The following is an 18605-nucleotide window of genomic DNA, read 5'->3' as shown; positions in this document are numbered from 1 at the left end:
AATGTATTCCTACAAACTATGTTACTAAAAATGACTCAGGAAAAGACAGAAAATGTAAGTAGTCCAACGAAGAAATTGGGAAAACTGTCAAAGAACTATGTCCAAAAAATGCCCTGGAAAAGTTGTTTCCAACCTTCAATGAACATGTTAATTCCTTAACTCACTGCACAGAAACAAAAGGAAGTGGGCAATTCATTTTACAAGGTTATCAAAATTTGGCAGGTTAGTAAAAGAAAAAAATTCAGATGCTCTTATTTATGAATACTGAATGCCAAAATCCTAAATAAAACAACCACAAATTAAATCTATGTGTATTTTTAAAAATTAACAAATCATAGTCATAAGATTCATTGCAGGAAGGCAAGGAGAGTTCAATATTAGAAATCTGTGGGAGGTCAAAGTCATAAAACATAAGTTTTATGGGTAGGAACTTTATCACTAGTGTATCCCCAATGAAAACAACATGCAAAATATAGTAAGTGCTCAATAAATATTTATAGTATAAATCACTGAGTGAATATATTAGTTAAAGGGAAAAGATATGATGATCTTTAAAGACCATGAGAATATAATTACATCAAATTTAACTCTGTCACCAAAGAAAAACCAAAGTAAAATAATAAAATTATATAATAGGTAACAAAATTTCTCAAGCCAATTATCATGCATTTCCATGGAGAGTAGTAAGAAGACATGGAAGCCTACCTATTGCCCCAATATCTTAACACCATTCTAGAAGTCCTAGACAATGCAATTAGACAAGAAAGTAAGTATAAATACTGGCAAGGAAGAAGCAAAATTATTATCTGCAGAAAATATGAAGGTCTACCTGGAAAAGTCAATAGCTTCAATTACTTTGTACAAAGTATTTAAAAGTAATGAGATTGTTTATGACAGTGGTTGTGAAGACAATTACACAAAAATCAGTAACTTTCTTACCACTTACTTATTCCACTAATAAAGAGTAAAAAATAAATAAATAAATAACAAGTTTCCAATCACTAAGGCAAGAGTAGTGACAATGACAAATCACCTAAAAACAAAAGCAAAATTGTGTAGGACTTAACCAGACAAACACTATTTTACAAGATCACAAACAAATTTGAATAAGCATACCCTATTCCCACATGGGAAGAATTCTCAGCATACTCACTAGCATAAAATTGTCAATCTTCTCCACCTTAATACACTCACTTTTTAAAATGCTGAGGAAAAAATAAAAACATAAGCAAAACCAAGGAAACACAAGCAATTCTAATTTATAAGGGAATAATTTGTAGATTAGCTGTGGTGAAGGCACAACAAGATCCTCAGGCAAAGCTGCTGAGTTCTAATTGCCAAGTCATGGAGTTGCCCTGGATGAAGCTGAGATTTGGGAACTAGACCAACTCCACTGTTCCACCCACCCAAACCATGGGACATCAACCCACTGCTGCTCACCTGGGCAGGTGGGCCTAGCTCACATTCCTGCCAACTGACAGGTAAAGAGAATAAATTAGAAATCCTAGAAACAAGGGCACCTGGGTGGCTCAGTCAACCAGTTAAGTGTCTGCCTTCAGCTCAGATCATGATCCCTGGGTCCTGGGATCGATCCCCCCATCTGGGGTCCCTGCTCCTCAAGGAGCCTGCTTCCCCTTCTCCTTGAAACTCTCTCTGCTTATGCTCTCTCTGTCTCTCATCAAGTAAACAAACAAAATCTTTAAAAAAAAAAATCCTAGAAACAAATCCAAGTAGATGAATCTTTTAGTACATGATGACATTTCAATACAGTGGGATTGAACTCCATTATTCAATTTGATAGTAGAAAAAAAAATTTGATAGTAGAGTCACTACTTGGGTTTTTTTTTTAATTTTTATTTATTCATTTGGGGGGGAGGGGGAGGGACAGAAGGAGAAAGAGAATCCCAAGCAGACTCCATGCTGAGCATAGAGCCCAATATGGGGCTCAATCTCACAACCCTGAGATCATGACCTGAGCCAAATCAAGAGTTGGACGCTCAATCAACTGAACCACCAAGGTACCTCTACTACTTTTTTTTTGTTTTTAAAGAAAAGCTAAATGTGACACCCTAGTCATGCCATACATCAAAATTAATGACTGGTGAATTTAAAATCAAATGGCAAAATTAAATTTATAAATGGTAATGAAAGCACATGAATATTTATGTAATTTCAGTCTGGGAAAAGCATTTCTAAGCATAATATTTAAGCACAATCCATAAATTGATAGATTGAAGATCACAAACTATAAAAAACATAAAACAAGACATATAAGGCAAAAAAAAAGTACAGGGAAATGGGTGGCATATGATAAAATACCTATATGTTTAATATATTAAAAATTACCTAAAATCAATAGGCAAACAGCTATGACATGACTTTAGAAAAATGGGCAAGAAATATGCAGGCAATTCAGAAAATGGTAAGAAATGTCCAGTCAACATAGAAAATGTTCTACCTCATTGGAAAATGAAAGAGAAGCACAGGGAGGTGTTTCATTTGTGCATTAACAAAGTTGTGATATCACTTCCTAAGAGGGTTCAGGGGAAGAATTTGGCAATTCTGCAGAGGATGTAAATATAATACGTGTGTATGTTTGTGTGTATAAAATATTCACTCACGCGGTCTTAAAAACACACAGGCTCTTTGGCTGTGAAATTCTACTTCTAAGGCTTCATGCTAGGAAAGCAAACCAACAAAAAGTATTTGCTACGTGATTAGCAAAAGGAAACTGGTTGATTGAAATGGAATACTATATACCCTTGAAAAATTATACTATAGGTACACAGTTGTTGTTATATAGTTGTTGACAGAGGTGAAATTCAAGATGTAGTACACAGAGGGGGAAAAGCAGATTGCAGAAGATTATATAGAATATGGTCTCTCTTTTATAAGAATATATACCTATTAAAAACTTAGAAAATGATATCTAAACTATTAAATGTGCTCCCCAGGTACTGAGATTACTGGTCATGTTCTTCCTTCTTGCTCATCTATAAGTTTATAACTTCCCTATCATAAACAAATATCATTTATGTAACCAAAAAGAAAGTTAAAAAAAGTAAATTGAATTCTGTGGGAAAATAAACATTCACTCTAAAAATAAACTCTAAAGTTGGAAAATGAAAGCAAAAACATCTGCTTCCCGGACAGAAAGGATAGTTTTAAATTGCTAGATGGCCACACACTTCTCAGAGGCAGTGGGGTCCCAGGTGCCAAGCATACTCAGATGCCCAGCGCCCAATGGGAGAGCCCCTGGCTTGTCTGCCTCTCCCAGCAACCTTCTCTCTGGCCTACACCTGACTCGATGCAGAGCTGAAGCACAATTTTAGGACTTGCTGTCATTATCAACACAGCATTTGAAATCAATTTTTCATCATTATTAATAAGAGGGATGCCTACTAATCCCCTCGAAATGGGACAATCATAAGTGACTGTTTGACTCACACGGCTACTGATTCACTTTCTCTGGAGATTAAAAAAAAAAAAAGTAGTCCTTATAACCTATTACAAAAAACATTAATGAATAGAGACATTTCTTTGAAAGAGGCTAAAGTGAGAGGGGATGTCGTTAATTGCTGGTGAAGCGAATGGGTCTCACAATGACTTGCAGGTCTGGGATAACAGAATTTTCTGCAGGACGTCCAGGCAGCCAGCCTCACGTGGACTGCTGAGAGCAGCCCAGCAGACAGCTGAGAGCCAGCAGATCTGCATAGTAAGGAGCTCAGAAGACACAGGCAAAGAATATTCTTTCCAGATTTGCTAGCCTGCTCATCAATTGGTGAGTACATTCTGTTATCTCACAGATACGCACCCAGAGCAGGTGGTAAGACATGAGCTTTCATAAAACTCTAATGGAAAACTTCGCTCTGAAACCGAGTGAATGTGCACAGTGTTCCCTGGGGGATGAGTCTGGGTCTGCCCAGCCCTGCTGGGCTAAAAGGAAGACATGACATGGCCTTTGTTGGGCTGACAGGTCCAATTCACAGGACATACATAATAGGTGGGGAATGAAGCAGTCTGAGGACTAATTTAGAACTGGTTCTGACTTTTTCCTGATGTCCTTATTGATTGGGTCATGGCTCTTAGGAGGCGGGCTGATGGGCAAAGCCCTGTCTCAGAGAAACCTTCAAGGAACGGATCCTCACTGCCTTGGCTGTTTTGACCTCGAGGCTCTGCACCTTCAGCCTCCAACTCCGTACCACTGGCTGCTGCAGTTGCGTCCTGAGAGCTGCACAGCAGCAAAGATGCTCAGCCAAGCCATGCACCAGAAACCAAGCTCACTCGGGGCTGCATGCTTAGCAGTCTAGGAATGGAAAGTGGGGCTCTAGACAAAACTCTATCTTCTGCACCCAGCGCAGAGCCTCCAAAACCAACTAATCCAACCCAAACGCCCTGCTCTTGAATTTGCATGCTGCCCTCCGGAGCTCCCATGCTGCTCCTTGCCTACTCTCAGACACCGTGAACAGGACCCGTTGTCACACAGGGGCACAGGGCCCATTCATAGCCACCACTGGACAATGGCTGTCACAATCTAAGAAGTCTTTAGGAGATCAGGAGGATTGAGCGAGCAAGAGGAAAAGAGGGACTGTAAACTACATCAACCATTTGCTTGGCATTTGATGTAAGCCAGCCTCCCTTCCACCTCATAATGGTCCTCTAACGTGGAGGCCACTGGGACCCTCATTGTGCAGACTTGGTGGGGGGAAAAATAGCTTCCTTGCCAGATCGAGGTATCAGTCTTGCTTCTTGTCTCTTCCATGTAGCAGGTCTCTAAAATTCCACTCAGGGCTTTATTCCACTCAACACAAACCAATGCTACTTCGAAGAAAAACACCCAGTGCCTTGCAGGATGCTCCTCACCCCAGACATTCTGGAAGATACAAAATGGCATATAAATCATGTGTGAACTAATCCCCGCCCCCCCCCCCCCCCCATTAAATCTTGTCCTGTCTTTCCAAAGCCCAGCAGGGCAGCTGTGCCGACTCCTCTGGACATCCATTCCATCACGACACTGAAAGGGGCACCGTGTCAGGACCTGCTTTGCCCGATTTCTCTGATCCACAACACTTGGACCTTCTGCTCACTTGCTCATTCGGTTGTCAAAGAATTTCACAGAACCTACTCTATGCCAGGCATTAGGGCAGTTAGCTGTCCCTACCATCAGTGAACTTTAAGTCTAGAGGGCAAAACAAGTAAGATACAAATTGTAATATGGTGCAACTACAGCACATCTTTAGAATACAGATTCCAGGAGAAGAGGGATTTTTGTTTTACTCTGCGCTGTGATGGCTGTGATGTCTTCTGAAGCCCAGCAGTGCCTGGCACATGGCAGGCATTCAATAAATATTTACTGAATGAATAAAGAAATGGGTGAACATATGAATGCATGCCACAGCACACGTAACCTAGGATTGGTTATAATTTGTCCAAGGATGCCTACTGCAGCTACTCTTGGTTCAGCATTTCCTAGGGTGCGGCGCGGAATAAGGCACATTGGGGGTGGGGGGGTTGGCATGCTTCCCAGAGGATGGAGTGAAATGAAGACACTGAAAGTGGAAAATTCAAAGCAGAAGGAACCTGTGCAGGGATTGGAGAAGCACATCCAGGAGAAGAAGCTCTTCACAGTTACGGGCAATGGGTTTTATAACCTCTCTTCCCAGCAGTGGATGCCCTTCTCTACTCAGATGCAAGCCCTTGGAGGGAAAAGGTTAGTGACTCTGGAGAGGACACCAAAGCACGGCAACAGCTACGTTGTTAAAGTGACTGGAGCCAGTCCCTAGCGGTTCTAGATTCAGAACACTTCCAGGACCTAACAACTTATGGAAGGCGGGTGGGTAAAGAGCCGTGGGGAGGAGTGATCCTCGTGCCCATTGCTTGTCGCCCCTCAAAGACGGGAAAGAAAGTCATCACTTCCCAGACACCCAAGGACAAGGATGCGGTGGCTTACCAAAGCAACTCCATAAAATGGTCTACCAATCCCAAACGTTCAATCCAAAGGTTTCCACGGATTCAAGAAATTTAAAAGGACATTAGGATCCTGACTCACTGCAGTCTCAGTAAGTAAATACTACCCCCTTTGATTTACCAGTGTGGGCCCTACAGTGAATGGTTTTAATCTCTTCAATAAGGGGCACCTGGATGGCTCAGTGGTTGAGCATCTGCCTTTGGCTCAGGGCGTGATCCTGGGATCAAGTCCCGCACCAGGTTCCCTGCAGGGAGCCTGCTTCTCCCTCTGCCTGTGTCTCTGCCTCTCTCTCTGTGTGTCTCCTCATGAATAAAACCTTTTAAAAAATCTCTTCAATAAGCATGAACTAAGCATCAGATGTCTACAAGGCGTTGGGCTTCAAACATCGTACAGTGGCGATCAATACATTCTACTGGAGGCAGACAAGACAAGAGCCGTGACCATTCCAGAGCGAGGGGCGCAGTGACAAACATGACCAGGACGAGGGGCTAGAAGGCAACTGGGGCAAGGCAGCCTCTCGAAGGCCTCTGAGCTAAAAACCTGAATGATGAGGAAGAAGAATATGGGCAGTGCACAGCCCAAAGAGGAAAACAGCAAGAATAAAGCCCCCAGATGGAAATGAGTTTGGTGCATATAGGTCCAGGAAGGCCACTGAGGCCACATCACAGTGAATGAAGAGCAGGTGAAACAGAATGAGTACGGAAAGAGAAAGAGGAGTCAAGTGGGTAACATCCGATAGGCCACCGGAAAGATCTGGGATGCTAAGTGCAAGAATATGCCATTGGAAACCCTTAGGCAACAAAGTAACATGAACTGACTTTTGCTTTAAAAAGTTCCCACTATGGGATGCCTGGGTGGCTCAGCAGTTAAGCATCTGCCTTAGGCTCAGGGCATGATCCTGGAGTCTCGGGATCAAGTCCCACATCGGGCTCCCTGCATGGAGCCTGCTTCTCCTCCACCTGCTTCTCTTCTGCCTGTGTCTCTGCCTATCTCTCTGTGTCTCTCATGAATAAATAAATAAAAATCTTTAAAAAAAAAAAAAAAGTTCCTACTAAAGATCATCAAAATGGATACATGTCAGTGAGACGCAAGGAGGGGCCCCCAGGGAGGCGCCCCCACTTTCCCTGGCACATGACACAACAAATGCCACCTGACAAAGACAGCACTCATCACCAGAGTCCCAACAAACAAGTGGAAAGTACCTCTTGCTAACCAGTTGCTTGGACTTCCAAGAATGCGCTTTCAAATAAGTGCACTTACGGCTCCTGGGTGACTCAGTCAGTTAAGTGTCTGCCTTTAGCTCAGGTCATGATCCTGGGTCCTGGGATCAAGCCCCGCCTGAAGATGGATCCCTGCTTGGAGAGTCTGCTTCTCCCTCTCCCTCTCCCTCTGCCCCTGCTCATGCTCTCTCTCTCTCTCTCTCTCTCTCTCTCTCATCTCTCTCTCAAATAATAAAATCTTAACACACAAACACAAATAAGCACACATATTCTGAAACCCGATTTCCCCTCTTCGGCATTCCGTGAATGAGGGTTTAAAAAAAAAAAAAAAAAAAAAGGCTTTATGCCTAAGGCTCATAAATCTTCCCACCTTGAAACAAGTCCTGGAAAGAGAAAGAGTTGGTTGGTTTCAGGGGCGCCAGAGAGAAAGCCTGAACACCTTCCTCACATTTCCATTCGGGCACTGAACTGAACCCCAAAACCAAGCGAGAGGAGCAATCCAAGTGTATGGCCCTGATCGCTTAGTTGGTCTGCTGTGATGCCTGATGCCAACCCAGAGAGTGGTGCAGAAATCAAGATCTTAAAGACAGGTCAGGTTGACGGTCATCTATCTGCTAAACGACCAATACAGGAAAACACTATTTTTCAGTGTCCAACGTATCAAAAAGCAGCCCACGTGAGGCTATATCTGTGGCGACACCATGCCAGAAATCTGGGCTAATCTGACTCTGCTATTCATAAATTCTCCCTCATGTTAAAGCACATGTGTTTGGGAAAGGGAAATGAATCCAAGTCAATTTTAGACATTGTTACTTGGAAACCATCTGGAGTCCCCTGGAAGCGTAAGAAGCCACCGCATCCCCTGCCCTCAGATGCCCACCGTAATTAGGGCAGTATGCTTACCTGGGACCTCAGTGTCCCCTGTCTCCCAGGGATGTCCCCACCCCCACTCGACCAGAGGCCAGTTCGGGCTCCACTTGCCACCCAAGAAAGGTATTTGGTTTCTGCGTAAACCTAGCGGAGAGCCCTCCATGTGTGGAGCTCGCACTTGAACTGCACCCGAGGCTGGGCTCTCTGCTTTCCGCTTTGCTTTAGCACCGCACACCTGAATCGCTCAGCCCCAGCAGCAAGGGAAATCCCTCCCCAGGAGCAGAAGTTTCGCGAAAAACCCCCTCTACCTAACAACAACCCTGAGTTCACGGCATGTCTAGCCTTGGAAGAGACCCACCAGAATCCTTATGTAACGTTAATAGATGTTGGCACCCTGCGGAGCGCGGCTCCCGGAGACACCAGCCCAGATGCAGCCCATTTTGACGGCGGCGATGACAGCAGGCTGGGTCCTGCAGCCTCCTAGGGCCCGGCTCTTCCTGACCAGAGGGCCTCTCTGTGCCCCTCCCCTACCTGGCTGTGATCCTCTGCTTATCTCATCTTCCAGAGGAGTTGGACCTCCCTCTCTGCAGCCTCCCTCCCTCTACTGAAATCAGTCTCAGGACCAAAGCCGACAGCAGCGCCATTCCACCAGCACCCTCCCCGCTGCCCCCTCTCCCCCTCACCCCTTCCGATCCCCTCTCCGACACCTACGGCCGTAAGAAACCCGGCCAAGACAGGGGTCCGGCATCTCGTACAGTCACAGTCCCCGGAGAACAAGCACGGCAGGAGGGGCAGGCTCCGCTCCGCCAAGCCGGCCAGGCCCAACACTTCCCTGCCCCCCACCCCACCCCACCCCACCCCGGACCCCCCAGAAGCCTGAACTCGGCGCAGGGGAGGGAATCGTCGGGGAGCGGCTGCGGGTCGGGAGCCTCTAGCACAATCGGAGCAAACACCTGTTTCCAGCAAGCCGGGCGGCCGGGGGCTGGGGGTGGGGCTGGGGGTGGGGGTGGGGGTGGGGGTGGGTAGGGGGGCAAGGGGCAGTCCCGGGGCAAGGCAGGGAGGACGGGGTGAAGGGGCGGCCGGGGACGCAGGTGGAGGATGCGTCACACTTTGCGCTCGGCGGCCGGAGCCCGGGCGCAGGGGCAGAGCCGGAGCAGGGCTCCCGCGGCCGGGAAGTTCGGGGAGGAGGGGGCGCGCCCGCGAGCGGCGGGCTCCATCACCTGCGCGCCCCGGGACCTACCTGCCCACCGTCTGGTTGGCCAGCTGGCGCATGCGATTGAACTGCTTCTTCATCGTGGCCCCGCTGCCGCGCTGGCCCGGGAGCTGGGCGAGGACGGAGCAGCCCGGAGCCCGCCGCAGGTTACATGGCTCCCGCGCGGAGCCTCCCGGGCGACGGCGGCGGCACTGCGGGGCCTCGGGGGGCCTCGGGGGGCCTCGGGGGGGCTCGGGGGGCCTCGGGGAGCCTCCGGGAGCCGTCTGGCCCGCGCGCGCGGCTCGCTCCCCAGGGCACCGCCGCCTACTCCTCCGCCCGCCGCGGCGCCCGCTGCCGCATCCTCCTCACGCGCGCCGCCGCGCCTGCATGCCGACGCCCGCGGCCGCCCTCGGCGCCCGCCAGGTCCGCCCGGCCGCCCGCCCCAGCCCCTCTCCGGCGCGGGGACCCGGGAGTCTCCGCAGGCTCCTGGCCGGCGGGCCGGGGTGGTCCCCGCTGCGCCTGTGCGGCGGGCGCCGTGCATTCTGGGACTCGTAGTCCCGCGCCCCCGCTGCCCACCTTTCCGCGTGCAAAGTTTGCGAGGACGGAGGCGTCGCCCGGGGGTGGGGGTGGCGGTCGGAGAGGGGCTTTGCACTGTGGCACTCCGGGGAGGGAAAGGTTTCGCTGCCTTCAAAATAGCAAAGTGAAAGCAAGACTGCGGCAGCCGAAGAAGGAAAAGCGAGCATCTGTCTTTCATTGTATTTTAAGTGAATGTGAGGCACATCGCTGTTTTGAATCCACAGGAAGGAAATGTATGCCTGCTGGATACGTGGCTCAAAAAATTGCATGAGGCCACCTGCTCGTTGTCGAGGGGACCAGTTAAGCTCGGGGCCCCGGGCTTGACCGCGCATAGCGTGCATCGCCAGAAGTTTCACCCTTAATTTTTGCCAAACCCAGGAGGTAACCAGAAGACAAAATAGAAGAAGGGTATATATAATAACAGTGGCATCGTGTCTACGGAACCAGGTTGACTGGGACAACTTTCGTGTATTAATTAGATTCCAGTCTCATAGCTGTTCCCATTTCCTTTCCACCTCCGGGGGATCAATCGAGGGGCGTCAGCTGCAGCAGGCCTGGAGAGTTCTACACAGCAGTTTCCCATTGGCATCAGTTGGCTCCTTGCAAAGGGGCCCTGACTTTCCTTGCGCAGGCTCTGTCCTTTGGAAGAGATAGGTCATTGCACTTAGGTTTCATCACTCCCTGTCAGGAACAGCATGGTGGGGTGGTAGGGGCTTTGGATCAGATAAGAGTTCGTATATTAGAATTCCAAATACCAATTATATAACCTTTGGAAAAAAATTACATAATCTCTCCGATCCTGAGTTTCCCACCTCTAATAGAGAAACGATACTGCCCAGTAGGCAGCAAAGTTAGAGAACTATTGGCTAAATCACCACTAATTAAATAACATGCATTTATTCCTATGCAGTACATTGTCATATCCGTTTACTACAAATAGGATTATGGTTAGCATAATAGAGCAAAATGCCATTCCTGCAACAGAATTACTAATCTGATAAATGAAAGAACTTTTTTGAAATGGTATATTTTGCATATGCTGATTACAGTTGCAAGATGTCCTAAATATGGTTCTAAGTATCTTGCTGGCCAGCTGAACAAAAGATGGTTTGAGGCAAGTCTTGGCTGAATGAACATGAAATCTTTAATTAATTGTGAATTTAGCCTCTGCTTATTAGGTCAGGCAGCTCCAGCCAATTAATAAGTGAAGGCATGATTTGCTCTTAACCAACTGTGCTATGCTTATAATGTCAATATATAATCTTTAGACAAACTGAAATTATTTCCACTTTGAGATATTTTTAAAAACCAAGGCACAGTAGGGTTTTTAAATGTATAAATGAAAGAAAGATATCAGAAGTTGCTGTATGACTTTTAGCAACACTGTCTCTGCTAACATCTAGAGCTGCACTGTACACTACAGTAGCCACAACTGCATGTGGCTATTGAGACTAAAATTAATTAAAATTAAATGAAATTAAAAGTTTAGTTTCTCCGTCATCCTAGCCACGTCATAAGTGCCTAATAGCTACACAGACTGTATTGGACAGTGCGGATATAGAACATTCCTATCCTCTCAGAACATTGTATTGGACAGCGCTAGAACTAGAGAACTCTGGTAGACAATTCCAAAATCATGCCAGTCTCTGTCTTCAGTCTGGAGACATTTCAGTTCTTTTTCTTTTTTTTTTTTTTTTTCTTTTTTTTCTTTTTCAGAGACATAGGTAGAGGGAGAAGGAGGCTCCCTGCGGGGAACCCGATGCGAGACTTGATCCCAGGACCCCAGGATCACACCCTGAGCCAAAGGCAGACGCTCACCCTGATGTGTGATGTAGAGCCACCCTGATGCCCTGACATTTCAGTTCTAAAAGGGACCTACTTATACACACACACACAGCCAACCCTGCTAGAATGTATGTTATTAATTAATGGATGACTTCCTTATGTATTTCCTGTTCTCCTCTAAGCTTTTTTCCTCTGTTCAGGAAGCAGTTCATATTTTTCTGCTTCCTTCCCAGGGATGGGATGACAGTGCAGAAAAAAGAGAAAAGAGTGTCAGGTCTACTGATCCCATCTTTCAAGGCAGGCTTCAGAGACATCTGTGAGAATAGGCTCTTTAAAGAAAAGCGTTTTGGGTTTCAAGGATACAGGCTTTGGAACTTTAACAGTTTATACCAAAAATGGTTGAGTTTGAAGAATACACTATCCTGCCTTTTCTAGACAAAGAACTCCCAGGCTATGAGGTGTTGCAGATGATGATAGCAGAATGGAAGGGGAGAGAGGGAGAGGAAAAGTACATGATGCATGTACAGATTTGATTATTGTTTAAAATTTCATTACCTATACCTATGATAAGGATGATACTTCACCTTCCCAGTGAGGTCAAGATCGAGCATGTGATTCTCTTTGGACATAGAATATGCGCAGAGTGATTTGTGCCACTTCTGAACAGATGTTTAGGAGTCATTTGTAATTCCCCCCACCCCTTCCTTTTCTTACTCTGCCTTATGGCCAGCAATGACCCAGTTAAGGGCTGCCATGGATCAGAGTCATAGCCAGACAGCTGGGGTGAAAAATAATACCTTTGTTGTTGTAAGTCAGAGGTTTGGGGACTGTTTGTTACAGCAGCATAATCAAGTCTGAGCTGACTACTACAGATCCTGTCTCCAGGGAAGATCACTTGCTCCTGGCTCCTTCCCATGGTCAAATAAATCTCTAGTTGGGTAGAGGTGTGCAGGTTGGTGGCAGCTCGACCACAGAACTGTAGCGCAGGATCTGTGTAACAGTTCTTCTGTGAAGGCTAGCAGTGGCAAAGCTCACAGACATCCTGTGCCTTCTAAGGCACAGGGGTAGTAAAGAAGGCTCCATGGAGGGACCAAAGTGCCTAAACCACAGTCCCTTGGTGGCTCCAGAGTTCCCTGCACCATGCCATGTGCAAGGGTTTGTATACCGTGAGGATCTACAAAATCACTTGAAGGAGCTGGGTGTTTTTGCTGCTGGGATAGAAGATGACAAGAGGGCAGAAATGGCCTGGGCCACGATGTGGAATAAAGAAGCCATGCATTACCTGAAATTAAATAAAAAGAGACTTCAAATTGAGTGCATTTGAAGGAAAAGGAGGGGAGGTGTGGAGAAGGAAGATAGAAGAGGGGAAGGAGGAAGGAGGAGAGAAGGAGAGAGGGGAGGAGAAGGAGAAAGAATAAGATTTTCTTATATACTCAACTTTGATCTATGGAAGGATTCCACTTCCAGCTCCACATTGGCCTTAAGTTTGGCCATGTGACATGCTTTCCCCAACCAAATATAGGCTTTTTATGTCGGATTCTTTTGGACAGCTTTGGTCTGTAGAGCAGAATTCAGAACACAGGATCCAGCAGAACAGAGAAAAGTAATGGCAAGTGACGAGCTCATTATAATCACGGCCAGTTAATTTATTTGATCTCTCCAGGCTACTCTCCTCACCTACTGTGTGGGAGGTGATAGTACAGAACCTCTAAGGCATAAATTTGGGGGAATCGATGAACTGACCAAACTATTTGTTCAATAAATTGCTTGTGACCTCAGTATGCCTAAGCCTTCCAGCCTTTACTACACCCAAAATAACATTCAGGGGCCCCTGGGGGGCTCAGTTGGTTAAGCATCTGCCTTCAGCTCAGGTCAGATTCTGGGGTCCTGGGATGGAGCCCCGCATCTGGCTCTCTGCTCAGTGGAGAGTCTGTTTCTCCCTCTCCTTCTGCCTGCTGTTCCCCCTGCTTGTGTTCTCTTTCTCTCTCTGTTAAACAAACAAACAAAATCTTTTTAAAAAATAACATCAATGCTACACTATAAATAAAGGATATTACTTATCCTTGTCAGATCCCAATCATCTTTATACCTATGGGTATAAAATTTACACCATTGAAATGTATCTGGTAGTCTAAAGATTCTTTGAAACATGGTGGTCAATGTTCTGATCTTTGGGCAGTATCAGCTCGGATTTTTCAGCTCTTCTTGGATCTGTAGCTTTATCAGAACCTTATCACGGCCAGAGTGTATTTCCCTACCTAGTAACGTCAGACTTTGACTATGACTGATTTGGCCAATGGCATGGGGGTGGAAGTGACATGTGCCACCTCCACTGTATGCATTAAAGAGGCTTTGTGCCTTTTCCTCTTCTTCACTCCTTCCACCAATGTAAGAACTTTGCTCAGGTGTGTGCTGTCTCTCACGTCAGCTCCCTAAGGAATACTTGTGCAGCAGGCTTTGTCCAGAGCCCCCCTGAAATTAAGGAAATAATTGATACATTCACTTTAGAAGAGGTTATTTGAAGAGATGGATAAAGTGAATGAATAGATCTAAAGAAAGAGAAAGAGAAGCAAAACAGAGACCAACGAGAAAAAAGATTTAGTCACAGGTGCAGAAAATAAAAAAATACTAAAATTACGAGAGAATTTTCCTTTTTATGTTGACAGGTTTTAATACAAGCTCTGTTTTCACTAGAGAAATAGAAATCACTACAGGTGTTTCAAAAGTGGGTGGCAAGAGTGAGTAGACCAGGAAAGCTGAAGAAATTGGAAACATTGTCACAGAATAACACTCCCCAAAGTAATCAGGCCCAGATAGTTTTATGGGTAGCTGTTTAAAAGATTCAAGGGACAGATTAATTCCTCTGCTATTTAAAGTGTTCCAGAACACAGAAATAGAATGAAAGCAACCCAATTCATTTTGTGAAATTGGCTTAACCCTGTTACCAAGCCTAATGAACCAAACACAAAAACAACATACCAGCATCACTAACAAAATAAAAATTGTGAATAAAACTAATTCACTAATAAAGTGTTAATGAATAAAATCAAACACTATATGTGTATATAAGTGCATTTTAATGGTATTTATTGAAGAATAAATGATTCAGATAAATTCAAAAATGAAAACCATAAAAAAAGAGAAAACCATGCATATTGTCGCTAACCAAGCTAACATTATGAATTTATAAATATATTTCAAAAATGGAATCACACTTGTTAGGTCAATATGTTCTTTCCTGTCTTCTGTTATTCTAAATATCTCTCTGATTAACACATTGGTGGATAAAACTGCACATATACTCATTTCCTTAAGATCAAAATTGAAGCATTAGTATTTTCTGTCCTGTGTTTTTCAAGCTTCTTACTGTATTGCCAAATTATTCCTCTAGATAAAAAATGTAAATATTTTGCAGGCCCACTTCTTGTGCATAAATTTTCCATTTTCCCCACACCCTGACCTACACTATTACACTTTTAATAATCTTGCCAGATGAGTACATGAGACATAGCATGATAGTGCTGTTTTAATTTCCATTAAAAAAAATCACATTAAAACATTTTGCCCACATGTTTCATGGCTATTTGGTGTTTCTTCTTCAGTTAATTTCTGACTTATTCATGTCCTCAGCTCATTTTCCTGTGATGGGGTTCCATATTTTCTTATTGATTTTTTTAAGGCTTATGAGTTACATTAATGATATGATTACTGTTGTGTCTTATGGTGAAGGCTTTCTCCAGTTTGGCCTCTCCTTTTTAAGGTTTCTGATGTTGTTTTTTGTCTTCCAGGAATTTCATATTTTTAATGTGATCAAATCCATCAATCTCTTCCTTTATGTATTAAGCCTGCCTTATTCCCAAACGATATAAATATTCAACTGTATTTTCACCAATACCTTTCATGTGTTATTTCTCTTTACTTAGACTAAATTTTAAATTCAACATTCGGGACCAAAATGTTAACTAAAGCCAATAGCTTTCGACTCCTTTCTCCCTCCATTTCATTTTGAAATAACTCATCACAGATAATAGAGAAATTATTTGTCACTCATAGAAATTAGAGAAAATTTCCACTCACAGTCTTGGCAGAGAATGGTATGGGTGATCTTTAAGGAGCACAGTACAAGCTGAATTTACTATTCTTTGGTGGGAAATTAAATGAAGACCTACCCCATCTCTGATAGACCACCTCCCCCACCAACCCAGCCACCAAAATCTGGACTAAGCAGACGCCTCTATGTGAGAAGGAACAAAGAGAAACAAAGACTCAGTAGTTGAATATTATAGTAAAGATGAGGATGGTGGAAATAAACCACACCCCTAAGTACTACTCTAAGTACACTTACCCTTTGAACAACTTAAGGGATGAGCACCAACCACCTATGCAGTCAAAAATGCAGGTGTAACTTTTGACTCTCCCCAAACTTAACTTCTAATAACCTGCTCTTGACCAGAAGCCTTACTGATAACATAGTTGATTAGGACATATTTTGTATGTTATATATAGTATACACCATATTCTCACAATAATACCTAACTTTTTTCTTTCTTTTTGATATTTCAAGGCTACACTGTTTTGCGAGTTTTTTCAAATTATCATAAATCCCCAAAAACTTTTCCAACATATTGACTGAAAAATAGTCACATACAAGTGGATCTGCACAGTTCAAACCCATGTTGCTCAACATATATGATCTCATTTAATCCTTGAAAGAACTCTGGAATGAGGGTTTTATGATACCCATCAAGTCAAAACTCAAGAGGATTTAGGTGAATTCAAGTATCACAACTGTGATTCAAACCCAGGTTTGTCTAGTTCAAATGCCTGTGCTTTTACCGTGTGGGCTACTATTACCTCTTTGAAACAGAGAGGTTAATCTGAGAATTCAGAGAAATGTCCCCCAGTGAAAAAGTTAAGTGGGAAGTAGGGGAAATATAGTTTTAAAGTCTAATTTACATGCTTGGTGAAAACTGAGAAAACGTTGCTTTGATATGACAAGAGCTGGCTGCCATGAAAAAAGAGTCATATTAAACAAGAAAGAGTACTTGGATCCAGAAACACATGATTCCCAAATTCATAAAATGCAGTAGAGACAGGAAATAGCAGACATGGTACTGCCCAATATGGAATGGATGCATTAGATGATGGGCTGGAAGAATGTTCCCAAAATCCAGAGGAAAAAGTAGGTAATTTAATGAAATGAAGGGGAAAAGGAAAAGAGAAATGGAATATTTTTCAGAACATTCAAAAAGTATGTAATAGAATTTCCAGAGCAGATGATGAAGAAATAAATAAGCATAAAAAGGTAAAAAAAAATTGCAGAGCTGAAGAAAGGCTCAAGTCAAAATTAAAATAATTCACCAGTTCCAAGAAATATTACTATGAGGAGGGAAGGGGAGAACCCTACACCTATCTTTGTAAAACTTCTGAATTTCAAAGATACATCCTGTGTTGTATATTTGAAAGTTGCTAGAGTAAATCTTAAAAGCTCTCATCACAAGAAAAAAATTATAACTACACATGGAATGAGTATAATCAGACTTATTGTGGTGATCATTTTCCAATATATAGGTATAGCAACTCATTATGTTGCACACCTGAAACTAACTAACATAAGGTCATATGTCCATTACATGTCAATTTTTTAAAACAAAACCAGCAACAAAAAAGAAAGATACAAATGTATATAGGTACTACTCAGAGAAGAGAAGTTAGTCCTGAAGAAAAGAGAAGCTGATTCTCTTGGTACCTGCAACACTCAATAGCAATAAAATTTGGAGCCACATTTCCAGAGCTCCAACAGAAATAGATTGTGGCTCAAGTGCAACTCAAAAAGTCTGTATCTGGTCCAACATTCACAAATACAGGCAAAAGAAAGTTATTTTTAAACCTGTAATGACTGGAAAGGTTTATTGGCCACTCATTCTCTAAACTGTATTACTAAAAAAATCATTCTTTCCAAAAGAAGTAAAAAAAAAAAAAAAAATCAAAATAAAGAGCAAGACAGAACGTTTTCTACATGACCTCGAAGGAGACAATGATTCTTGAATATTACCCTAAAAACTCGCACCTTAAAGGAAATATTGGTAAGTGGGACTACTTCATAAATAAGGACTTTGGTTTATCAGATGATACCATTAGAAGAATGAAAATTTAAAAATCATCCTCGGAGTGCGAGAAGTTATTTGTAACATACAAAACAGTCAAAGGACTCAACTCCAGAATTTATAAAGGATCTTACAGTCCAATAGGAAAAAGGCAGAAAACCTAAAAGAAAAAATGGAGAAGACTTGAACAGCCGCTTTACTGCAAAGACAAATCCCAAATGGCTAAAGAATATATGAAAAGTTGCTCGGTGTCATTAGTCATCCAGTATATGCCAACTAATATTACAATGAAACACCACAACATGAATAGCTAAGATTGAAAAACACTTGTAGAATGACGTATGGTTGAGGATGCAGAGCAATTGGAATTCATATATATTGGGCAGAGGAAAATTAGTACAAGCACTTCCGAAACCATTTTGCATTATCCATTAAGACTTAGCAGTATGCACACCCCCCATATCCCAATAACTTCACATGTTCTACAGAAATGGGTATATATTGGCAACAAAAGGCATGCTCTAGAATATCTGTATCAGCAAAATTTCTAATAGTCAAAAATTGGAAACAATTAAAATGTCCATCACCCATAGAGCAGATGGGGCACCTGGCTGGCTCAGCAGTGTGTCGCTCTTGATCTTAGGGTGGTGAGGTCGAGCCCCACTTTGGGTACAGTGATTACTTAAATAAATAAACTTTAAAAAAACAAAACAAAAAGGATGCCTGGGTGGCTCAGTCTGTTAAACGCCTGTCTTTGGGCTCAGGTCATAATCCCAGGTCTCCCTCTCCCTTTGCCCCTCCCACCTGCTCATGCTCTCTAGTAGATAAATAAAATCTTTAAAAACTAATATATTAAACAGCAAAACAGAAAGAACCAGTAGAGCAGA

At 43.5% G+C, this 18605-nt stretch overlaps 1 protein-coding gene across 4 annotated transcripts in view; it reads right to left on the bottom strand.

The window, feature by feature from the left end:
* Positions 1-9751, bottom strand: part of ARHGAP44 (Rho GTPase activating protein 44) — a 168709-nt gene extending 158958 nt beyond the window's left edge. For 2 of the 4 annotated variants that reach the window (XM_041770699.1, XM_041770701.1), the window contains exon 1: positions 9299-9751. In XM_041770699.1, the coding sequence (XP_041626633.1) occupies positions 9299-9351 (53 nt within the window). In that variant the 5' untranslated portion in view covers positions 9352-9751. The remainder of the gene's footprint in view (positions 1-9298) is intronic. The other 2 variants (XM_041770702.1, XM_041770700.1) reach the window with 2 other exon arrangements.
* Positions 9752-18605: the final 8854 nt, after the last annotated feature.

This window comes from Vulpes lagopus, chromosome 10 (assembly GCF_018345385.1).
Source record: "Vulpes lagopus strain Blue_001 chromosome 10, ASM1834538v1, whole genome shotgun sequence".
NCBI lineage: Eukaryota > Metazoa > Chordata > Mammalia > Carnivora > Canidae > Vulpes > Vulpes lagopus.
Note: the sequence above shows the minus strand (reverse complement) of the source record. Positions and strands in the feature narration are given on the sequence as shown.